Source organism: Monodelphis domestica, chromosome 5 (genome assembly GCF_027887165.1).
Source record: "Monodelphis domestica isolate mMonDom1 chromosome 5, mMonDom1.pri, whole genome shotgun sequence".
NCBI lineage: Eukaryota > Metazoa > Chordata > Mammalia > Didelphimorphia > Didelphidae > Monodelphis > Monodelphis domestica.
In genome coordinates this window covers 1,110,368-1,135,600 of record NC_077231.1, presented here as the reverse complement: position 1 = coordinate 1,135,600, position 25,233 = coordinate 1,110,368, and the positions used below count along the sequence as shown (strand labels likewise).

Below are 25,233 nucleotides of genomic sequence, written 5' to 3'. Positions count from 1 at the left end.
CAGACCTCCCAGATGTAACACAAGGAAGGGAGAACACAGTCTAGTTTTTACAGACGCGGCCTTTGGGGAATCCTAGAGTCCAGGAAGGAATTACAACAATGACTTCCGCAGAAGTGGTCAACCCTCAAAGAAGTCTGTGGAAATCAGCATTCCAGAGGAAGGCATTCGTTGTGTTCAGAAGAACCAGAGAAGTGATGAACTATTTAGAGGCCTCCGTGCTCAGGAACGCTAGCAGCTTGAAGCAGTAGCATCAGAGGGACCCCAATACACGGATTGATAGGCTTATCTATGCTATTGGAATCAAAGGATGTTTTTTGAGCAAGAAAAATAGGGAAGAGCAAAAGGTCACGGATCTCAAGGGTAATAATGCCGACATGGGAAGAAAGGGAGCCCAGCAATGTTGGGTTCCACCGAACTCCCAAGCAAGTCACCCCCCAAAGATGTGCTGCGACGCCCAGGAGAGCAGAGGAGCCGCACAAAATAGAACAGGCCCCCTCAGGGCTCACACCCAGAGACCTGTTCCTGGGGGAGCATCGGGCAGAGGTCCATGCCGGTATGCCCTGTGCGCAGACAGAAAACACTCGTCTTTGATTTATGGGGTGACGAGACCAGGGTTTTCCCCCTGCCGCTTCCCTGACTTCTCCCATGCAGCCTGATTGGTCTGAGCTTCCATGGATGGTGATGGAAGAGAGCAGGCCAGAGCAGTCTTGGTCTCTCGGGTTCGGTGGGTGCTTGCGACCCCGATGACTGACTGAGCAGACAGTTTTCACAGAGATGGGTAGATATTCCTCAACTTATTCAGGACACCACGGTCTTCTACCCATTTTTAAAAAGAAAAGGGCAAATGTGAGCTTTTGTTTCTTGGGAAACGATGTGAAAAAAGAAACCTACGCAGATTTTTGAACCCACCGTCACATGTTTCCCGGGTCTGGTGGTCACCCTCCTCCCAAATTCTAAGGCAACTAATGTTTCTACACTTAATTTCTGCTTTTTCCCTTTTATGGATGAGCTCTGAGGCCCCCTGCTTTAATAAACACTATTTAGTAAATTGGAGATACTTTTTCAAATAGAAATGGGAGTCATAGGTAGAAAACCACATATTAACATTATGTTTTATTGTATTTTTATTTATTTTGTTAAATATTTCCCAATTATATTTTAATCTGAGCACCTGGGAGATGGGTCTGCAGTCAAGAAGACTTATCTTCCTGAGTATGAATCGGGCCCCAGACCTTTACTCGCTGTGTAACCCTGGGCAAATCACTTAACTCTGTTTGCCTCCGTTTCCTCATCTATAAAATGGCCCGTAGAAGGGAAAGACAAGCCACTAGTATCTTTGTCAAGAAAACTCCAAATGGGATCACCACGAACTCGACATGACTGAAATTACCGATCAACACATCTTCATCTGGCGTGGGCCCCAACTCAGAATTTGCTGCTTGCCACCATGTTTTATGCCTCTCATTTATACCATATTTAATCAGCTCTGATAATCTGGAGTCAAATATAAAATAAGTAAATTCTGAAGTCTTCTTAGGTTGTGTTGAAAATTCTTTATAATTAAAAGATTTCTCCCACCTGTAATATCTTAGATTTTATTTCCTTGTCTTTTGATCAAGTGATAACATCCGAAAGTACTTCTATATGAACATTGGCAAATATTTATAGCGTTCCCCTTAACATAGATGGGCAGGCGGAGCGGAAGCAAGGTCAGAATTCTGGCAAGGGAGTAGTTCTGTGTTTATGTCCAGATTAATGCTTCAAAAAGAAATGAAGAGGTTTTTCTTTTCCTAGTCTGGGGGGGAAATGGGCAATTCCTCCCTCGTTGTCCTCGCCCCGATGCCCGGTTACTTTGATTGTAAGAGACTCAAGTTGGAGAACGATTTCCTTGGAGCGTTGGAGAGTCTGCAGCCACACGCGTGGGCTTTGGGGTGTGGGGATGCTCGCTGTGCTATCTCCAGGGCCCTATGGCTATTGGGGCCAGGGTGGTCTGATTTAGTCAGAACGGACATAGGATTTTAATGAGGCTTTGCCAGAATGGTGACGGATCCAGATAGGATTGCTCTGGGTCTGGGGGGAGGAAAGGGCATTCCTCCCCCGACCACAGCCTAAGCCAGCAGGAGCAACCTTACGCTTGCCCTGGTTTATAGTTGTCCCGTGGAATGAGATAATGAATAAAATAATATTAAAACCTTGTTTTCTTGACGTACTGAGGATGTATCCCAAGAAGTCGGAAGTATGGAGACAGCAGCCTTCTTTTGTTGCCGCCTGTATTACTAATGAGCACTTGGGCAAGCGATGTGTCTCTGTGTCTCTTTTCTAGTCCACATCTCTACCTAATGGTGTAAAGTCCTTTGATGATAGTGTTTGTTTGGCTTCTGAAGTTTCAAGTAAAATTAGCACCGCTTCATTGTCTTTCCTTCATGTGAACAGCAGAAGTTTCACACCATCGGTATTCACGGCTCCGGTGTTGTGTTGCGTCCTCTATCCGTTGTTTTCCCCTTGTTTTCATTCCCCTTTCCCTAGTTTATTTTGGTTCTCTTTTGGTTCACGCGCTCCTTTTTGTTTCTGATGTTGTAGTTTTGTACCAATGGCTAGAAGCGCGTCCTCATGGCCAGAGCCAAGATGCAGTAAACACAGTTTCAGGTTAAAAAAAAAAAAGGTGGGATTTAACCGTCATCAGCCCACGAATCCTTTGTGGCAATGTCTCTCTATTTAAGTTGGCTCAAATAAACTTTTGGATATGGTTGAGTATTGCTAGTTTTTTATTTATTAATTTTCTCTAAAATCTAACTTTATGTTGACTGTTTTTTCCTCTTTGTTTCCTCAGTATTTTGCACAATTCAGTGGCACATAGTAAGTTCTTATTGATTGATTAATTGGCCTTCAGTGACATGTATTCAAGAGGAAATAAGCTCATTGCATATGGAGTCTAGTCAAAGAGTCTAATTAGGGTTTAAATCAAATTTGATCTCTGTATATTATCATCAGTGTATTTTGCAAATATGCATGCAATTGTAATCCATATTTTTGTTTTGGGCTTTGCATGTGTTTCTTTTGCTTTCGCTGCCCTCTTCTGTGTGTGTACCTTGCACTTAGTCTCCATAAAGTCTTTAGGGTTTGGTGCTTTTTTGTTTATTTTTTCTATCTAATTATAGGTAGACTCTGTTTTTTGGAAAGTTGAAGTACCCTCTTAAAAATTGATGCTATTTTCAGCTTATTATCTGGATTGTTATTAATTTACCTGATGGTCTTGGGCTCTGAGAGTCCCCTTCCCCTGCTGATTCAATTGACCCTTGAGATGCTGATAGCTTAAAGACTTTCCTCAGGCTTGGGTGTAAGCTGTTGATCTCACTCTGAACTTGATCTGGTCAGGGGTTGATCAAATTCTAGCCCCAGGCTTAGGCTCAAGTTTTTGGTCCCAAGGTGTTCTTGATTCAATCAGGTACACCCTTGATTGCTCTGTCCTCTGTCCTTAGTTTTGGGCAAAAAGATGGGGGGGGGCTCCCCCTGAGAGTGTCCTCGACCCAAACCATGGATTATGTCCTCATCCCAAGCCCAGACTGGGATTCCTGGCTTTACTCTGGGCCACACAGATCAGCTGCCTTCAGCCCAGATTGCGCTGGACTGAGATTCCAGATTTCTCCACAGGTTTGAAATTTCAAGGGTGTGAGTTGGCTTGGACCACTATTTGCCCAGGCAAGATCCCAGGGTGTGAATGTTAGCTAAGGCTTAAGTTTGGAAGTGGTAGAGCAGATGTGGGAAGGGGAAGGGGGTTGTGGTTTGCGGTTGGCTTGCTCTTCACTCCCTGCAATGCCTCCTGCTAGCTTTGCCTCCCCTCTCACCTCAGTTCCCCAGATGGTCTCTGCCTACCTTTTGGGTTTTTCTTTTCTTGAAGGTCATTTTACTCTGTCTCTTTCTTACTTCTTTCACTCCTGTATTTGTTTTGTGGTGATATTTTACTCTTGGTCAGAGAGGATTTTCGTGGTGACATGGAGCTGCTGTCTTAGGTACTTCTCCATCTTTGCTGTGGATGTTCTTGATATTTCTTTCAGGAGGTGACAGTGGATTCTTTCTGCTTCCGCTTTGCCTTCTGATTCCAAGAGATCTGTGCATGGTTATGATTTCTTGAAATCTGATGTCTGTGCTTCCTTTTTGTTCCTTTGGTTTTTTGTTATATATGGTGCTCAGAGATCCAATGATTTTTAAGATTTGCTTCCTTGACCTATTTTGCAGGTCAGTTGTTTTTTGCTTTGAGGTATTTTATCCTTTATTTATTCACTCACTCATTCATTTATTTATTTAGCTGCTTGGCTTTGTTTTAATATTCCTTGTTGCTTTCTGACGTTCTGGCATCTGTTGAGTTTATTCTAATTTCTGAAGTGTTTGTTACTTGGGCAGAGTTTTGTACTTCATATGCCAACCTGTTCACTTCCTTTCCAGTTCTTCTACAACTCTCCTTTCTTTCCCATTTCCCCTCATGTTCTTGTTCTATTTATAAAAACATTTTAAATTCTTTTCATAAAAAATACAAAACTTGCTCTTTTCCAAGAATTCCAGTTGAGTTGGTGCCCATTTTCTCTGAGTCATTGCTTGTTTATGAGTTGAGCTCCATTCTCGTCTTGCGTATTTGTCTTAAGCATTCCTGCCTCCATAGTAGTTCATTAGGGGTTTGTTTGGAGTTTTTTGACTCATTCTTCTAACCTACTTACTGACTTTGTATAGGATGTTGGGAGCTCTCCCACATGTGTGGAGGGACGTTCTGGGCTCATCTTGTTGCTGTCAAGTTCTTGGGCGTTACTCAGGAATGTCAAGGGCAGACTGGGCACCTGCAAGGGTTCCGTGCTCCCACAGTGGTCTAGGCCAGGGCAGAGTCTGTCTGCTGCTCCCCTTGGCTGAGCTCTGCAAATTCGATTCTAAGACAGAAAGTGAGGGTTTAAACTAAAAAAAAAAAGGACAAGCTGTGGTTGGAGTAGAGTAGTAAACTGCAGAAATGGCGACATTATCCCACATTCCTCTCTTCAATGCAAGCTTTTAGTGAAGCTTTCAGTTTTTTCCCCCGCTAGATCAGGGCTTGGTTACTGAGGAATAGACTGACAAACCACTTCATGGGAAAGGAAAGAAATCTAGTCCAGTTTTCCCACCACCTATCCGGGAATCCTTCCTGCTGCTTGACTGACAATTGCTCATCCTGCTGGAGTGTGAACCTTCACTAATGGGGAGCTTCCTAGGCCCACTTCCTCTCTAACTTTTCCCTTCTTGCTTCCTTTGGTAAACATAATTTTTATTCTGAATTTAAATGTCAGCTAGAAGAGCCAAGCTGCACTCTTCTTAGAGCAGGCCTTTCTTTTTAAGGGATCACTCTGTTTCCTTAATAGATTTTCTACTTGTTGGCCTAACTGGCCTGGCTTTGTTCTTTTCCCTCTATGTAAAGAGGAAAAAGATGCCTTACTACCTTTTTTTCCCCCTCCTCTGGCCATATAGAGTCATATACTCCTCTACCCTGGGGGCAAGAAAACAAAAGCAAATGGGACTGCCCAAACCCTCTGCTCCCTAAGTGATTGTCCCCAACATCATGCCAAAGTCCATACACAGTAGGAAAGGAGACCCCTTCCTTCCCTTTGGCCCCCCTCCAGACACAGGGCCAGCACAGATTTAACCTGCATATCCTCTGCTCTGTGGGCAGGGTAGGCTGCTGCAATATCGTTGTTCAGTAAACTCTGGCTTGGTAGAGGCGCTCTTTCCTGTTTCTCTTTGGATTTCTTGATGACAATTCGGTCTGGTATTGTTTTTAGATGTTTGATGGAGGCCATGTGTGCCTCCTCTGTTAAGGTTCACGTAGCCTCCTCTAGATGATCTTTCAATGGCGGTATTTGTTGAGAGTGATACCAGTCCATAACTCAAGGAAAACCACTTTCCTTTTTAGTGTTACGTGTCTGTAATCAAATGGGTTCAGGATTATGGGGAAATAGACCAAATTTATAATGAACTCATTTTCTTTTATTATTCATAAAATTCAATATAAATCTGTCTATAAAAAGTCTTGAAAAAACCCCCTCAGTCATAATAGAAGCAATGCCAAAGTATTTTAAAGACTCTAGTTACTAAATCTTAGTTGTTTGTTTCCTTCTAGGAGAAAACTTCGACCAAAGTCCTTTGAGAAGAACTTTCAAGTCCAGGGTTTTGGCCCACTACCCGCAGAATGTAGAATGGAACCCCTTTGACCAAGATGCAGTAAATATGGTGTGTATTTTTCTTCTGCCAGTCAGTGTCTGCCAAGTGCTGGCAAGAGGGGTTGGGAAAGACTTCCTGGAGGAAATGGGATTTAAGGAAGTGATGTGGTGAGAACTGAATAGAGGTTGGACTGGAGTGGCTAGAGACCTGCACCAGAGGGGTGGCGCATCTGATAAGGGGGTGTATTGGAGGGGAGATGTGAAGGTGGAATGGTCAGAGCTCGGTAACAAATTGGATTTGGGGGAAGTGGGCTGGGGGTGAGAGGGAGGGAGGATTCCAGGCTGACCCCCAGCTTGTGAACAAGGACTGGGAGGGGGTGTTGCAGCAGTGGCAAAGGGTTTGGGGGTTAGGATAATGAGTCCAGTTTAGACATGTTGAGTTCAAGATGTCCACTGGAGAGCCAGTTTCACCTTTTTTGAAGCCATAACTCTTAGACTGCTGCCTTCTGGGAGTTTACGTTAATTAACATGTAGATGCTGTCATCATGCAGAGCTAATCAGTTCATTTCAGGGAGCCATTAGTGAGCGCCCATTATGTGCCAGGCTTTGGGCTGGATCCTGAAGATAAGTTAACCCGAGGCAGGTCCTGACCTCGGAGATCTTACCCTCCCCATGGGCATTCAGCACGCACGCACGCACGCATGCACACCTCCAATGGGCCAATGACTCCGAGGGAAATCAGAAAAGACTTCTTGATTGCAAATTGCAGGGAGCTTCCACCAGTTGGGGAATGGCTGCACCAATTGTGGCCCGTGTTGGTGGAGGAGTGCTGTTGTGCAATAGGACATGATAAGCAAGATGATTTCAGGAGAAGCTGGAGAGGTCTTGGGGAAGTGGCGCAGAGTGCAGTCAGCAGAGCCGGGAGAACGCATCGGACGAGGCTGATGTGTCCGGGCAGCGCCGTGATCCGAGGCCACCCTGAAAGCCTCGTGATGGGGACGCCCTCCCCCCGCAGAGAAAGCGCGGCGGCAGTGGTCCGGCCCATCTGTTTCAGGGTTTTGGTGCTGTGTGAGGCTGCTCTTCCAGCCAGGATGAATACGGAAGTGGGTTTCACATGACAATAAAAAAAAAGTTAAAAAAGAAAAGTCTTCCTGTAGAAATTGGTCCCTGAGTCCAGAAGGAAGTGTGATGGGCAGCCCTGAAAGAGGAAGAGTCTGTCAGTAAAGCCAGGGAAAAGCCAAGGAGCTCACAGCCTTGCAGGGCCCGACGACAGAGAAGACGACGCTAGACGTGGGGGGACAGAACCGAGTCCTGCGGCCCGATAGGACTGAGGAGGAGTGAAGAGCAGAGCCAGTGCGATCCAGGAAGTGGGCAGAGCGGCCTGGTGGGAAGTGCAAGGGGGAGCACCATTTTAGGCACGCAGACAGATCCTATTGCTGGGGAAACAGGGAAAATGTCCTGTTGGTAACGCAGACGTCTCGTGTGTTAAAAACCTCGAAAGCTCCGTTGGAGCAAGATGGTGAGGATTCTGGATCCCAGAAGAGGGAGTAGCAATAAGAGTAACTGGTTAGCGGGCAGAGGGGGCATCACCCGGGGGTGGGGGATGGCGCCCCGGGGAGGACAGAAGGGAAGAGGAGGCGCTGCTTGCTTGGGAAAGATCGTGACGTCCAGACACGCTCCTTTTGAGGCGCTGCAGGGACATCCCATCTGAGGGGATCGATTCCAGGAGGAAATGGGATTGGAGGGGCTGGTTCCGAAGTCAGCTGCACGCAGTCAGAGTTGAGGGCGCGTCTTATGCCCACCACTGTTTCCCGGAGGTCGCTTCTTCTCTCCTGTTCCCCAAATGAGGAGCCCCCTGAAAGGGAGCAGAGCCTCCCCCAGGACCTGTGTGGGCTTCCTGGCCCCTGTTGGGCCTGAACGGTCCCAGCCGGCTGGAGCCCGACCCCTCAGACGTGGCAGATTCCTAAAGATGGGGAGAATCAGCCCGTCCTTCCCCCTCTGCTGCCCGGATGACCCAGCGCGTTTCTCTGGGTTCGGGCAAAGTAAACCGTTTGGTAAAGGGACTTGTGAGTCCCTCATTTCCTCGCAGCAGTGAACGTGGTGCCGGTGTTGGAGCCACCTCCATCCCCTTGAGCTACGAGCTCAGAGGAGAGGGCTTAGGACAGAGCTCTGCGTGGGCAGACGGGGCCGAGTGCCAGGCCTCGACCCTGGATTCGAGTCTGGCCTTAGAGACTTCCCAGCTGTGTGGTCCTGGGCAAGTCACTCTTCTGGACCGAGACCTCAGGCAAGGCTTCGTTTTCAAAGGAATGATCAGACGAGCAGGAGGAAAACCTTTGCAAACAGCGTAACTTGGAACTCTGGAAGGCGCGTGTCCGGAAGGAAGAGGCGGCAAGAAGAATCAGAACCAGAAAAGGTGGCCTGGGAAAGAGCAGCTTCTGCTCAGTAGTGGGAGTGGAAGCCAGATTGCAGCAGGCCGCCGCGCCAGGAGATTTTGAAGGGCTTTGGGCGGCTCGCAGCCCGTGTTTCAGTCACTGGCATGCGACGCGGCCGCCCCTTCTCCCTCTGAGCCGGTTTGCTGGTCACCCGTGCCTCCCTGCACGGCGGCCTTCTCAGATCCGGCAGGGACCGCTCACACCTTCAGGGTCGGGGGGGGGGGCTTTGGGGGTGATCTCCCTCTCCTCCGCCCAGCATCCGTGGCTGGCATGCCTTCCCCTTGACGCAAAATAAGTTCACCACAAGGATGATTTTATTAGTAGTGTCAGTGACTTATTAATGAAGATTATTTTCTTTAATCCTATGTGTTTGATTCTTTTTAGCACTTATTGACATTCTTTTTTGAAAGTGAGTTCCAGATTTCCCCCCTGCCCCCCTCCCCCTTGAGAAGGCAGGCAGTGTGATATTATCCATGTGAAGTCATGCCAAACACATTTCCACATTAGTGATGTTGCCCAGGGACTATCTAGAAGGTGAAGAGAGACGCTTCCGTCTGCACTCGGAGTCCATCGGATTCCTCGGAGCTAGAGAGCGTGTTTCCTCGGGAGTCCTTTGGGACTGTCTTAGATCACTGAGCAGAGTTGACTGCATTGCTGTTCTACGTGTTCAGGACGCCACTTCCTGTGGTGGGAGAACTGGCGCCCTGGGCAGGACTGCTTTCCTCCCTGGCAACCACCTGCTTCCCACCTCTCGCATGCAGAACAGCCCCCACCGGGTGAACCATCCACCAGCGGGCTGAGCGTAACCGGCAGGCTCCTGGGCAAGTGGGGCACGTGAAGACGTCGGCGGGCCACAAAAGCTGCCGAGTCATCACTGGGCGTCTTGACTTTGACTGGCCTCCAGACAGGGACGGTGGTGGAAGAAGCTGAGGATGCTTTCAAGTCTCCCTCACCAACGTCTGTCGTTCTGGGCCTGCTCAAGCTGTCGCTGTGTATGCTGTCCTCCTGGCTCCGCTCACTTCCTGTGTCTTGTAGCGCAGCAGCACTCCCTCCCCGGCGGCACACCTGTGTAGCCCCCAGTGCGGGAGCATCCCTTCACGTTCCAACTCTTCGCCGCCACAAAGGGAGCTGCTAGCAGTATTTTTGTGCCTCCAGGTCCTTGTCCCCACTCTCTTTGGGATACAGGCCTAGCAGTGGTGTTGCTGGGCCAGCGGTGTGCAGTTTTGTAGCCCTTGAGGGGATGCCCTTGTGCTCCATCTCCCCTGCCACATTTATGATTTCCCTTTACTGTCCCGGAAGCTCATCTGCTAGCTGTGAGGACAGCTCAGAGCCATTTTCATGTGCATTTCTCTCTCCTTGTGATTTAGAGCATTTTTTTCAGTTGACAGTAGATAGCTTTTATTTCCTCTGAAAGCTGCCAGGTCTGCCCTTTGACCATTTATCACCTGGGGAATATTTGTCTCTAATTTTTATAAATTGGGCTCAATTCCCTATATATTTGAGAAATGAAGCCTTTATCAAGGAAACGGACTGGACAATTTTTTGCCAACCATTAATTCTTAAATCGAAAACATTTGCTTAGTAATGAGGCAAAAGCAATGATAATATATCACAGTCATTCACTCTAGAGAAAATGCAGTAGGGGCAGCAGGGTACAGTGCATGGTGGACCAGGTCTGGACTCGGGAGGATCTGGATTCAAATGTGGTCTCGGGGATTTAATTTAATTGGAATGGCATTGAATAACTAGATTAGGCTGGGTAGTATTGTCATTTTAATTTCAAAGCCAGGAATTGCATGAATTATAAAACACCTTTTATACAAATAAAATTACATTTAAGTAGTTGGAGAAATAGTAATTGTTCCTGAATGGGCAGAGTCAGTCCACCTCCAAAGAAGGAACTGATAAATAGAAATAAGTATGACATACTTTTATACATGCATATATCTTTTTTAATTGAACATTTTTATTTAGTTAATTTAGAATATTTTTCCATGGTTACAAGAGTCATGTTTTTTCCCTCCCCTCCTTCCACCCCCTCCCATAGCCTATGAGAAGTTCCACTGGGTTTTACATGTGTCATTGATCTTGCTTAGAGTCTACATCCCCGATCACATCCCCATCAAACCATGTGATCAAGCAGTTGTTTTTCTTCTGTTTCTGCTCCCACAGTTCTTTCTCTGGATGTGGGCAATGTTCTTTCTCAAAAGCCCCTCAGAATTGTCCTGGCTCATTGCACTGCTGCTAGCAGAGAAGTCCATTACATTTGATTGTGCCACAATGTATCAGTCTCTGTGTACAATGTTCTCCTGGTTCTGCTCCTCTCGCTCTGCATCACTTCCTGGAGGTCGTTCCAGTCTCCATGGAATTCCTCCACTTTATTATTCCTTTGAGCACAATAGTATTCCATCCCCAACATATACCACAGTGTGTTCAGCCATTCCCCAATGGAAGGGCAGCCCCTCATTGTCCAGTTTTGGGCCACCACAAAGAGCGCAGCTATGAATATTCTTGCACAAGTCTTTTTCCTTATGATCTCTTTGGGGTACAAACCCAGCAGTGCTGTGGCTGGATCAAAGGGCAGACAGTCTTTTATCGCCCTTTGGGCATAGTTCCCAATTGCCTTCCAGAATGGTTGGATCCATTCACAACTCCACCAGCAACGTGCATATATCTTTGTCAAAGTGTGCCTTCCCTAATTAGGGGGAGAGCAGGAAGGGAGAGAGTTAACTGGGTCTTTTAATGTATCAAACAAATAAATTTAAATTAAAAAAATCTTGCACTCCAAAATTTTCCAGCTTTGTGACCCAGGGCAAGTCATTTAACCCTCTTTGTCTAGTCCTTTCCCTTTTCTCTAAGATTTGTTCCTAAGACAGAAGGTAAGGATCTTTTTAAATTGAGAGAAAGCAGTAATGATCAGTGTATCACAGTTAACCCGTAAACGTCCGTGCAGGAGCTGTGGGGAAGAGTGGGCACTTACTCATAGAAACATGAACGAAGGCTCCGGGTCACTTGCTAATCTGGTCTGCAGCTTTGCTGTCCTTGATCCCTTTGTGAGCAGTCCTGGCCATAGGAAACTGTTTCTCCGCTAACTGCGCCTCTGTTGCTCCTAATCTTCTCCAAGAGCTCTGAAATCCATGAAATGGCAACAAGTCGCATTTACCCAGAAAGGGCGCTGAGAAAGTGCTGAGCTATGTAATGGCAAGGGGTTGCCTTTAACAGAGAATCGCAGCGCATTTTTTCCTGAAGTCAGTGTGCAAAGCAATGCTTTTCCTTTCTCCTCAGTCTGCCAAGTTGATCCTGCTGGACCTCAGCTGCCTTTTTAAGGGCTTTTCTCCCGGAATCTTCGGTGTATCCAAGGGTTCTCCTCGGAGCCTCCTCTTGGGTGTGAATTTACGTTAGGAGGGAAAGCTCAGAAGGAGCTCTCCCACTTTGATTCTCCTGTCCTTTCCAGGTTGCTCTCTGACTTGCCACTTGGTAGTTTTACCCTCAGGAACCCTGACCGCAGTTAGAAGCCTGTGAACTGCTGCTTCAGTCATTTCTCTTATTCAAACACGTCCTCCGAGGTCTCTGTTTAGTCCTTTTAACCTATGTCTGGCCCCCATTTTTTTCTGAAAAATATTTTCTTTTTGTATTTGGATTTTATCAGAGTTTTCTTGGCCCGTTCTTTTTTCATCTCCTTTCACAAGGGTACTATTCATTTAAAAATGAAAAACAACCCTTCTCGGCCGCATTTGATAGACTGGAGATCCTCATCCTGACGGGCGCTTGGCTAGTTTTCCCTAAAAGGCAACAAAACTGTCCCTGGAGTTTAATTGGCCTTTATCAAACTGTTGCCTCCCTGTAGAATCTGGCCGTGTTGACATCGCTTCCTGATTAAGTTCATAAATTATCATGCAAAGTCCCAGCTAGATGGAGTCAGATCCTTTTGCCCTCACGAGTCCCCGGCCGTGGCCTCCTCTGGGTTGGGCATGTTTTCATCTACCGAATGAACTAAGTGCCTCTGTGCCCTCGTGGAATGAGTGGTGGGGAAACCTCCTCTGTTAGCTGTCATATGACCTCTGAGCGAGCACATGGGGTTTGGCTGAGCGTGGGCCCCATAGTAAATCTATCCCGAGCCAGGGTCTCTTTACTGCTTCGACAGTGAACGTTCTAGCCCTTTCAACAAGTCAGCCTGCTTTTTTGTTGTAAAAATTAAAATGAAATCTCAAATCTCAAATATATTTTAAGAGATTTATTAATGACCATTAGAATCAAGGAATAAGGAGGATACAAAATAAGGACTACGTGCCCATGGCTGATTAGCCCAGTTAAAATCCTTGCACTTAGCGTACCAACTCCACCATGCTGGCTGCAAGCCCAGGAAAGAGGCCCAAGAGGACTGCCCACTCCCTAATATCCTCTGTCTACAGGAAGTACATAAGGTCAGGAAGTCAGTGGGCCCCCAGGAAATGTAGTTCTTTTTTAGGGTAACGGATTTTCAATTATACAATGTGACGAAACAGCACTCGAGGAAGGTCTCTGAACACATGGGTAAGGACATGTTAAAAATTAAGGAGGCAGAGGAGGTAATTAAAGAGAAAGGCTCCTGCAGGAGATGGGGGTAATGAATCAAAGGTGTACAAGCAGGAGCTGATGTTAGGATGAAGGGACATTTCTTCCAAGGCTATAGAGCAAAGGAGAAAAGAATGAGAGATAAGAGAGGTGTGCTTTGAGGCATAAAATTAGGGAGAAGAGGGAGTTTATATTGATGGCCCCCATTTTGCAACAATGCATAATAGCAAGGTCTTTTCCTGAACTGGGAATGGTGCAGGTGAATGAAAGAGAGGAGAGAAGGTTTGGAGCATACTGCAGAAAACAAGGCAGAGAAGAGTTCCTTGGGGAGCATGCAGCAGTGGCTGCACAGGTCACCCTGTATGATAGCAATATAGTGAACTGGAACAAAGTTAGGCGACTTCCTCTGGGGGTGTTAAGCAACAAAGATATCAAATATTCAACTGGATACCTCGAGGGAACTTGGCTCCATTCTCTCTATGTTTGAGAAATGAGACTTAACTCAAGAAATTTACCGTAAAAATTTCTCGTGTTTTCTGCTTTCCTCCTAGTCTTGGGCTGCTGCATTGGTTTTGTTTGTTTAAACCTTTTTTAATTTAATGTAATCAGAGTTGTTCATTTTATATCCCCTAATGCTCTCTTTATTTGGTTATAAATTCTTTCCTGATCTGTAGAGCTGACTGGTAAACTATTCTATTCTTCCCTAATTTGCTTATGTTCACACTGAAAATTTAGCAGTCACCTCTCCTGAGCTGAAGTACACCCCCCAAGGACAGGCCCTTCACTTTGTAAAAATTATATTTATATCTCTAATAATGAAATTATATTTTGTGAGGTTTATTAAGGATCATTAGACATCAAGGAATAAAGAGGATACAAAATGAAAACCACATGTCCATGGTTGGTTAACCACTATCAAATTTTTCCCACCTTACCACCATCACTGCTCATGCTACATCATGCAAGAGGAGAGAGAGAGAGAGAGAGACAGAGAGAGACAGAGAGAGACAGAGAGAGACAGAGAGACAGAGAAAGAGAGACAGAGAGAGAGAGAGAGAGAGAGAGAGAGAGAGAGAGAGAGAGAGAGAGCACGCGTGAGAAGTGTTACTGCCAGTTAAATACCGATGACCTGCTCTTGCCAATGTGGGGACACAGGAGAGATTATAGGGAATTCTGGGAAATACCAAGGACTTCTGGGGAATGAAGTCTTAGGTTCACAATCTCCATTTATACATTCCCCATGAGACCCACAGAAGACTAGTCTCTCCAGTGGGTCTTGTAAACATACCAGCTATGAAATTATAATTATTTAAGGATAAAAAGAAAAGAAAACAAATCCAGTAATTGCTAGGCACGTTGACAAAAAGCCAGTTAGGGGGCAGTCCCCTTTGGCACAAGAGTATGCATACAAAACAAGTTCAAGTCACCATATCCCAAAGTTCATTCTGGATCGTCTATGCTAACTGCACTGTACAGTTTAGCTTTGTGCTTCTTTGGCACTGTGCAATGGCTCTTTTTGTATTCTCTTGTCCTGGAATCAAACAGAATCATTAAGCAAAGTTCCATAATTTTTTAAAACAATCAATGGCATCATTTTTATAGTCTATAACTTTTTGGGTATGAATTGACATTATAGCAAATATATTTTTAAACTTATATTACTGCAAAATCAAAAAAGTTAAAGAAAATCTCAATACTGGTGACATGTGCTTCAATTATAAAAAGGAGAGAAAAAATAAAAAACTGAAATAGTATATTGCACATGCAATCCAAAACAATAATAAAAGAGTTTTTAAAATAAAATACATGGCTTATAATCATTGACACACTGTGTCAGTTAAGGAAATGTAGAATACAAAGGTTTCTCACCAAAAAAACGAGATCCATTTCCTCTTCATACCTGACCATGATGCACTGTGGGTACAAGGAAATGATTTACACAAAGTAACAGTTTTTTATAAAGAACAATAGTACATGTAATGCACATTAAAAAGTATCAGAATTCCCAAAGTAATAATAGCCCATTTAATGACAATAGCAAACAAACCCACTATCATATTTTACATGAACCTGCTGTATGACATTTAAAGAAAAAAAACTTAGAAGCTAATGGATACTTGTCACAAGTTTTCAGTTGTAGCAATGTTTCAACCTTGGCTAATTTATTTTTTAAAAATTCTATTACTGACATCATTACAAAAATGTAGCAGAGGGGTCTAGAAAAATAAAAACCTCTGAACTGTTTATGTTGGGTCTAAGAATGTCACCAAGAATCTAGAGATCATTCTGGTGAAAGGGTAGAGTAAGCTGAGGAGTTACAAATGAGAGATACTCCTCTTTTGGGAGCCATCCAGGGGTACCATGCCCTGGGATCAACTTCCCAGCTCCTTCGGTATGAGACTGTAATATCCCATCGCGAGGTGGGGATTATAATTGTACTTCACTTCAGCTACTAAAATGGTCCTTACCTCCTGTTACAGGTAGGCAAAATGATCAGAGTTGTTGAAAAAAATCTAAAAATCATGTCTAAAGACCCCTTAAAATCAATTTGAGATATTTAACTCATTAAATTTTCCAAAGGTTGTTATACAATTGTAACCAGTTTTGATGAAATCCATCCATCCTCTCTTTGACAATTTACAGAGTCAAAATAGAAAAGAATATGTTTTTATATGGACTTACTCAATAATATTTGTTCAATATAGTTATAGGGGAAAAGAAACAGAATATATCAGTAGTTAAAACCCAGTACATTAAAATGATTCAGTGTAACAGAATAGTATTGAATACATTAATGTATGAACTTAAAACCACAAAATTAAATCTTAAACAAAACAGTCATCAAAATACAATAAAATACAGAGACTTATAAAACATTGGAGTCTGAAAAGTCTTTAAAAATATAACCTCCAGTCTATAAAGGTTTTTTTTTTAATCTGTTGAGATTCCTTTTGTCAGCACTGTGCGATCTCCCATATTGAAGGAGGACATGGGTTTTAGGAGTCTCAAACTGGGCAGGCCCAAATGGCAAAGAGTTGCAGGGAGATGAATTCCTCACCTGAATCTCAGGCAAGATAAGTAAAACGATCAGTGCCCTCATGAAAAAAACATCCTAAAGCTGGAAGCACTGCTCTTTCATAGAATACACCATGCTTGTACTCAACTTCCTATTCAGAAGAGTATCTTCCTTCTCATTCTCCCCCCCACCCCCACCCCAAGTACTCTGCCATGTGGAGGTTAATTGTTGCCTAAGGAAAGAACACCCCAGTTTTTAACAGCTGGTTTGTGATTCTGAAGACACAGTGGCAATACCAGCAGCCTGGGTCCTGGGGCTAGACTTGGGGTTGGATGAGTAATCTGGGTCAAGAAGGTCAGGAATGGATGGCTGGAGGCAGGAGAGGGCAGCAGGTGCAAGCTGAATCAGAAGTTGCTTTGCGAGGGTGGGAAAAAAGCCTTGGTGGGAGAAATGTGGCTCAAAACAATTATCTAGGCTATCATAAGAAAAATTTGAGAAGTTCTTGTTCGACTTGTGGTTGCCAAAAGCTGCCAGAAATATAAAAAGTTATATTTATATCTCTATTAATAAAATTATTATATTTTATGAGGTTTATTAAGGATCATTAGAAATCAAGGAATATAGAGGATACAAAATGCAAACCATGTGCCCATAGCTAGTTCGCCATTTTCAAATTTTTCCCACCTTACTGCTATCACTGCTTGTGCTACATCATGCAAGAAGAGAGAGAGAAAGAGAGAGAGAGAGAGAGAGAGAGAGAGAGAGAGAGAGAGAGAGAGAGAGAGAGAGAGAGAGAGAGAGAGGGAGAGCATACGCGTGGGAAGCATTACTGCCAATTAAATACCAATAATGTGATCTTGCCAACATGGAGACACAGGAGAGATTATAGGGAATTCTGGGAAATACCATTCTGAGGAATGAAGTTTAAGGTTCAAAATCTGCATTTATACAACTTCATGGGCCATCATTTTTTGACACCAGGGCTGTTCTGATCCACAGACATTCAGCTTGTCTCATCTTACTGTCTCCTTTGCTGATTTGGAGTAAGGCTTCCTCTCTTTCCTCAGGAAACAGTAATTCGATGTAAAGTCCCAAAGGGCCCACCCTCAACTATTATGGACTTTTGCCAGGCTAGAGTACAGAAGGTAGGCTAGGGTGGGGGTGGGATTGATTGAATTATTGGGGTTTCGGGAATCACAGAATGAGTGATGGGGAGATTTGGGAATTCCTTTAATGAATAGACCAGACCTGTGACTCAGAAAGTGAGGGGTTGGAGCAAAGGCTTAGGACAGTGTACATTAGGAATAATTTGTTATTTTTAAGAATTTGTTTGTTACATTAAGATTTCTGGCTAGTTTCCTCTCCTCTCTGCACTAGAGTAGCCATCATTTGGAGAAATGATACATGATAAAAGGACAGCCAGATGACCCTGTAGATGGTCTGGAATTGGGCAGTCCTGGGTTCAAATGTTGCCTCAGACACCTTCTAGATATGTGACCCTGGGCAAATCACCTAACTTTGTTTGCCTAGCCCTTACCCTTCTGTTGTAGGGTTCTAAATGTAGGGATTAAATTTATGGTTGGACTAAGAGAATGTGTTTGCCTATTTAAAAGTAATTAACACGTCTCAAGTCAAAAATGACTCTTTAGCAGCTTTATTTACAAAAAGAGAAGAAAGGTGAACTTAAGAGAAATGTGAAAAAGGGTAGAGTAAGATATCTAACCTAACACACTAAATATTTGCTCTGGCCCCAGGCTCAACCAGAGGATCCTCAGCTGCAGGGCCCACATGACCTCCTCCAAGATGAGGAGGCCTCTCCAGAAACTAATCTTTCCAGAAGCCAGGAAAGGAGTCAGCTTTTTACTTACCAAAGCAGTGGCTCCAAAGGGAGAAGATCTAAGAGCAGTCTTACCAGAGTCCCCCAGTTCTCTGTGCTCCAGATTCAGCCTGAAAACCTCCTGACAGGAAGTTTCAGCTTCTTTTAAAGCTTCTTTTCGTATCGTCCCTTCCTGTCCCTTCCTGCACTTTACAGGGTTAGTCTTTAATTTTGTTTAGCACTGCCCAGGGAGCAGTCAGTAGCTTCTGGAAGTGTACACCACTTTATTGGGTGGTTTGTGGACCTCCCCTACTTAACTTACGTAGAAGTATCTTCCTTTTTGGTTGATTAAATTTTAAAAGTAAGAAGGGGAGAGTTTTTCCTATCTTCAGAAAACAAGGGTTTGTGAGAGAAAGTGTTTCACTTGTTTCTCTTGATCATTTCTTTTTCTGGAGGTGGATATGTGCACTATTCTTCATACAGTATTTCTGTTCCTATTGATGATGCACTCTTGCTTCTTCTTTTGTTCTCCTCCTCATCTCATGCAGGTCTTTCCAGGCCTTTAAAAATTTGCCCACCCGTCATTTCTCCTGGCACGGCAGTACCAGGGGGCAGGGAGGGTGTCCCGGTTCATGAGATTGTTCTTGCAGCAGGTGACTGACCCAGAGCACTGGCCTAGCTCAGGCTTGTTATGCAGAACAGAACTGATTTTCTCCCCATTATTCCTGGATTGTTTAATGAAGGATTCATAGTACATAGATGTTCACAGAAAGTAACTCGCTTGGCCTCCAGCCCAGGTAGAGGGAACATGCGTGCTTTACTTGTTAAGAAGACCAATATCATAGTCATCCGTTTGGAAGGGGACGTTCATGTTGCTCCTTCTTGGTCTCCCCATTGCCCCACCCTGGCTCCTCTCAAAACAAAAGCAGGTCTTGGAAAGGGGGAGCAGGGAGCCATTGCTTGGGAATGGTTGGGACTTTCTGTCCGGCCCGAACTTGAACGAAAAGCCCGTACTACTAGTGGCAGAGCTGGCTGTAGGGATGAGCCCGGGGGAAATAGGGCAGAAATAAGAAAAGTACATCGGGAAGAAACCTCCCCCCCCCCCCCCCGCTTCTTTCTGTCTAGCCCCTAGACTGCCACGTTTCTGTTACTGTTACTGTCCTGATGTGGCTGGAAATTCTGTTTGGATGGTTCCTGAGTAGCAAGTACAGAATGCTCATCACTCCGGGAGCAAAGCCATCCTTAACTGCTCATTAAGACCAACATTTCATTGTAAAAGCGCCCCCGCACGCACATCCCCCAGCCCGGAGCCCTCCCTGACGCAGGTTCGCTCCTGCGGGACCTGTTGTGCCTGGCCCGTTCACGGCCGCGCCCGAGGGCCCTTTCCAGAGAGAGGCTCGGCACTCCTCTTCCCTTCTTTGATTCTGTGTTTCCTTGCTTCATTCTCTGAGCTCACTTTTCAGGAAACAAGTTCCGGACGGTCGAGAAGCAGGAAGCAAGGCTTCCTCAGGACCTCGTCTCTGTTCCGGGGGAAGCTCAGCCTGGGTTCTCTCTGTACTCCCCGGGCGCTCGCAGACATGTCCAGTGACCCCAGCCAGTTGTGGGGGTTACAAATGGTCGACTAAGTTTATCAGTGAAAAAAGAATTCTTGTGGTCGCCGTTGATGAAATGACCTTTTAAGTCAGGAGGCTGGTTAGTCGCTTTAGGACCGCGAGGTAGAGATCGTGACGAGGGAGACGCAGGAAGGAGGCAGAAAGTGCTGCCTCTCGTTGCCCGTCTGCGGAAATCCAACTCGGCTCCGGTCTCCCGCCAGGAGTCCTGGGAGTCTCTTCGGCAAGTGTTTCCCGTGCAGAAGCCCTCCCTGCCCAAGAGCCAGCAGGGCCGTAGAAGCGACTCACAATGGCCTCTGCCGGCTGGTTCTCAGAAGCCGCCTGGTCCCCCTCTCTTCCTGCCTCTGGTTCCTCCCCGGGGCTCCTTAGACTGGCTAGGCGGTGAGCAGGGGCGCTTCTGGTTCCTGCTGCACTCACTCAGAGCAGGCAGCGGGGACACAGTTCCCTTTCCCAAAGGGCTGAGGCTGCGAGGGGAGCCCCGTTGGAGTGCGCTCCCGGCCGCTTTTGTTCCTCCTGCCTGACCTGACTTTGTCTTCTCTCCTCGCAGCTCTGCATGCCCAAAGGGCTGTCCTTCAGGACTCAAAAGGACAGCAGAGACGCTCAGTTCCACTCCTTTATCATCACCCGGGAAGACGGCTCGCGCACCTACGGCTTCGTGCTCACCTTCTTCGAGGAAGTGACCAGCAAGGCCATCTGCACGGCCATGCACACCCTGTACCAGATGCACAACGCCGAGCGCGGCCGCGGCGCCCGCGCCTCCTCCTCCGGCAGTCTGGACTCCCTCGGCGGCGGCCCGGACGAGGGAGACGCGACGTCCCTCGCGAAGCTGCAGCGCGTCGACTCCTACGACATCGGCCGGGACACCCTGTACGTCTCCAAAAGCATTTGTCTCATCGCCCCTCTGCCCTTCATGCAAGCGTGCAAGAAGTTCCTCCTCCAGCTCTACCAGGCCGTGCGCTCCCAGCAGCCCCCCCCGCTGCCGCTCGAGAGCTACATCCACAACATCCTTTACGAGGTGCCCCTCCCCCCCCCGGGAAGGTCGCTCAAGTTCTACGGGGTGTACGAGCCGGTCGTCTGCCAGAGGCCCGGACCCAACGAGCTCCCCCTCTCCGACTACCCCCTCTGGGAAGTCTTTGAGCTGCTGGGCCTGGAGAACCTCGTTCAGCTCTTCACGTGCGTTCTCCTGGAAATGCAGATTCTCCTGTACTCGCAAGGTGAGTCCGCGCGGCCGCTGGCGCCCTTCCGTCGGGCTTGCTCGGACCTGACTCGCTGGCGGCGGAGACAGTGGTAGGGCTGCCCCTTTCCTGCTCCCGCGAGCTTGGGTGATCTGGCCGGACGCCCTCCTTCCCGCCTTGAGCTCTGGCGTTCTCGCCCCGGGGCCCCTCATCGCTTCTCGGTGTGCTGACTCCGGGAAGGCCCTCGCTCGCACATCAAGGGAAATTGTCTATAAAAAGACTCTCTGAAAAGGGTCTGCCGGACGTGCCTTCGGACGTGCCGCTCGCCTGCCCGGAGGGAAGCGCGCTTCCGAGTGGGCCCTGGCACGGGCCCGCGAGGCCGTCAGTCGGTGGCCAGCCCCTTGGGCCGCTCTTTCGGCACCGTGCCCGAGCTCTGGCGCTCTCCTCGGCGCGTCTCTCATTCTTCTCTATTGCATTCCAGTAACAAGCGCACTCCCGAGGTTCCCGAGGTTCCCTGACTCCTGCAGCCTCCCTCCCCCTGTCTTCCCTTCCGGAGCTGACAGGCGAGTCCTCTGGGTTACTAAACATGCAGCATTGCTCAAAACCTGTTCCTGTATGAGTCGTTGTAATCGAGCCCCACCCCCAGCCCTGTGCCACCGTGACAAGGGACAAGTCACATGATTTCTCCTCCCACAGTTCTGTTCTGGGTGCGGCGTCGGGACTGACCTGGCTCACGGAGTCAGTTTCCCCGATGGTGCTACACTGTATCCATCTCTGCTTGCGTTCCTAGAGCACAGCAGTATTCCATCCACAGGCGCCCATTCTGAGCCTAGTGATGCTGCTTTAGACCGTATTTGGTTCGCTCCCCACAGGTGAACACCCCGTCGGTTCCCAGATCGTTCCTTCTCTCTCTTCTGCCTCTCTAGGGTTCCTTTGGTGGCTTTTGGGATGCCACTCTAAGTTGTTTTCCAAAGTCCCTGAACCGTCTCCATCTCCCGCTCAGGTGTGCCAGTGCACGAGGCAACCGAATTCCGCTGAGAAACACGGCTTTCTCCTGTTCCCGAGGACACTCCGGATGGCACACGCGTCTCTGAGTGTGGCCCGAGTGGCTTGGTGTGGCCAGAGAGGCTTCTGGGATGGGGGAGGGGCGTGATGGAGGCGGCGTTTTGGGCTAGTCTCTTCCCAGGGCCACATCCTCAGAGGCCCTTTGCCTTTGGTTGTGTCCCGGTCTGGTGGGGCCACGGAAAACCTGAAAGCCTTTCTCCTTGGCGTTTCCTGTGCCGCTGACTTCACGGACAGTCGGTCCCTTCTGCCCTTGGGCTCCTCGTTGCGCACTTTGTTGGCAGCTACGCGTCAGGGAAGCGTGACGGTGCCGAGCCTCCTGGAGAGTTCTCAAACACGTGCCGTGTCTCCCGCATGTTACGCTTTGTGTGTGCTTGGAGAGCCGGCCTGGGGCAGAGGCAGTTTGTCATTAAGAAAGGAAGGAGCCACCGTGTGGCCGGGAGCCTCGGGCTCTTTCTCCAGGCAGGAGCCCTTGGGAGGCACCAATGAAGGGGAGATGGTGACGCTGGCAAGTGGGTGGGCAGGCGAGCCCTTCCCCCCGTGCCCCGCAGGGCAGGCACTGTGCACACGGCTCACCGCTTCGTAGATGCTCCTGCCAACGGGCTTCTGGTTGGGAAGGGCTCAAAAGGAAATCTGGACTAAATCGTCGTCGTCCAAATGGGTTCCTTGAGCCAGAAGGACGTTTTTGATCGCTTATTTACAAAGGGAGGCCGAGGGAAACGAGGAAACGCGAAGAGGCTACAGGCACGCTCCGGCCCCTGGCTCAGCCCAGGACCCGGTGATGAATAAAGCAAGGCCTCCAGCCGCACAGCCACTTCCACGGCGGGGCCTCCCTGGAGGCTGCTTCTTCCACGGTGCCAGGAAAGGAGTCGGCCTTCCTATGGACCCGTGTGGTGGACCCAAAGGCAGGTCCAAGAGCTGCCCCCCCACTGTCAGAGTCCCCCTCAGGAAATGGCACCTGCTTTTAAAGACGCCTCTTTGCATCACTTCCTGTGCCTTCCTCCACTTCATGGGGACCAATCACCGTCTTCGGATTTTCCTAGGACTGCCCAGCAGTCTTTTCTGATTTGTCACCCACTTTGAGCACTTGTGGGTCATAGACTTGCCCCACTCAAGTGAGATGTGAGGACCCCCGGCGCCCCCTGACCCTTTGGGAGACGGGGCTCCCCCATGGACCATTTGGCACAGTCACCTTGCACCCCAAACGTCTTCTGAGCCAGGTGTATTGCCCCTTCCCAGAGGGAACCACCACGTAGAGAGAGGGGGGCCCAGAAGAGAGCCCGAGCACCCTGCCGAAGCGCCGGCTGGGGCAGCTCTCTGGCGGAGAGTTTACGTTCAGCACGAATGTGGCCAAGGCCCTCCCGTCCGCTCATCTGTGCCCCGGCGTTCGCTGCGGGTTCTGCGGCTCGTCGTCTAGACTCCGGCGAGCCTCTTTGCCGGAGTTTTCTCAGACGAGGTTTCCAGCCACGGATTCCGCACTGGCTCGACGTCTCACGCAGAGAACTGAAGGAGCTTCCGGGGCGCACGGCGGGGCTCTGCCGAAGGCGCACTGGCGGTGCGAGAGGCGTGAGATGCTCCCGTGCAGAGCCCGTCCCGGACGCGTGATTTACCCCGGACACCGCTCGGCGCGATTCTCGTCCCTGCCCCGTCTGTCGGTGACACGGCACCCGTGGGGCACGGGACACGCAGAAACACGGCTCTCGGGCAGCGGGGGGAGAGCGGCCTGTGCCAGCCGGTCTGGCCGGGCGCCCCGTGGGTCCTCCTAGATGGCCCCGCCTGTCCGGCCCCCCCCAGGGGAGACGCGGCCCTTTCCTGCTCGGCGCCACGGAAGGCCCTGCGATAGGCGTGTGCGTGTCCCTGCGGCCCCTTTTCTTCGGGCACTCTGGAAGCCGACCCCCAATGAGAGTCGTCCTCGTCCTGGCCCTCCTGACGCGGCCCCAACAAGGGCAGGTGACGCAGGGAAGAAGTGAAGCAGGTCCGGCCCTTCCTGCATCTCTGGGACAGACCCGCTCCCCCCACTACCCCCCAGCCTATGCAGGCTGCAGACCGGACTCGAGGTAGCCCGAGGAGGAGAATTGGAAGGCCGGGAAACAAAGGAGCATCAGGACCATCCCAGAGGCCAGGAGGGAAGGCAGGGAAGCCAGCGCTGCCTAGATGTGACCGAGTACGTGTGGAAGTGACCCGAGCACCGTCCACTCGTGCCCGTGTCTGTGAGGAGGGCTGTTGGACCGTCCGAGCACTGTCCACTCCTCGCCCGTGTCTGTGAAGAGGGCTGTCGGACCGTCCAGAAGAGCCTGCGTGTGAAAGGGACTGACTGTCTGGGGCCCCACGGAAGCCCCCTGCAGGACGCGTGCTCCATCCGTAAATGGCGGTCCGGCCGGCGGATCGTGGGCGTCGGCCTCGGGGGGAGGCGGCCCCCCCCCCCCCCCCCCCAGCGTTCCATTTCTGAGGACTCTCGCTCGGGCGCACGTGCCCCTCGGGGCGTCCCTGACTGCACCTCCCAAGGAAGCTGGCTTTTCCCAGAGAGTGATCCGAGAGCGCGTGCTGGCTGCTGGGCCGGGCGGATCCGTCCGGCTGCTCAAATCCAGGGGCGGCCCCTCGAGGGCGGACCTCGCCCAGGACTGCTGTTGAGGCCGCAGTCCGACGGGCCTTGGCCGCGGGCCTGCGTCTCCCGTTTCCCTTTTCTCGGAGGAGCCCCGTGGAGTGTGCGCGGGAAGGCCCGGCGGCTGGGCGTGCTGGCAGCGCTTGGAGCTCGTGGACAGCCTGGCTCCCAGACAGCTGGCGATGTCCGGGCGCGTCTGCTCTAGGGCCTGTGTGTCCTCCGGGAGAAGCTGCTCCCGAGGACCAGCCTGCGCTCTTCCTTTGCCTCTTGTATTCGCCTTCCACGTCCCGGGTTGGGAGTCGCTCCCCTGGGCGCCCTTGTCTTCTGTTGCTCTGGGAAGCCCCAGCTCCCTCAGCCGTGGAACCACGTCCTTCTCGGAGGGGCTCCTGCTCTGTCTCTCCGGCTCTCCCCCTCCTGTCCCCGGCCCTGCTTGACGCTTCCCGAGCTCCTGGTCTGGGGACGCCTGCTTCTCAGCACGTAGTTTTTCCTTGGGATATTGAACCACAGCTTGCTGGCTGCCCCTGTTCTTCCCCTGGGGGCGACGCGGCTCCCTCTGCTCCCCTCTGCATTCCAAGGGGCACCACGAGCCCCTCCCTGGCGTTGTGGACCCGCCGCTGGAACCTGGAAAGAGACTTGCTGAAAAGTAGAGCCAGGAGGATGGTCTGAGCAGCGTCTTCTCCAGCCGAGTGCCTGCTTCGCCCCAGAACACACACGGTTCCTCAGAGAGGACGGTCCCTGCCCCCAAGCAGCTCACCTGCCTGGGGAAGGGAAAGACTGGAAAGGGGAGATCCCA

At 49.1% G+C, this 25,233-nt stretch overlaps 1 protein-coding gene across 3 annotated transcripts in view; it reads left to right on the top strand.

Moving 5' to 3' along the window:
• DENND5B (DENN domain containing 5B) overlaps positions 1-25,233 on the top strand; it is a 118,391-nt gene that overhangs the window by 26,944 nt on the left and 66,214 nt on the right. For all 3 annotated transcript variants that reach the window (XM_007502530.3, XM_007502529.3, XM_007502531.3), the window contains exons 2-3: positions 6,134-6,243; positions 20,149-20,815. In XM_007502530.3, coding sequence (XP_007502592.2) covers positions 6,134-6,243; positions 20,149-20,815 — 777 coding nt within the window. The remainder of the gene's footprint in view (positions 1-6,133; positions 6,244-20,148; positions 20,816-25,233) is intronic.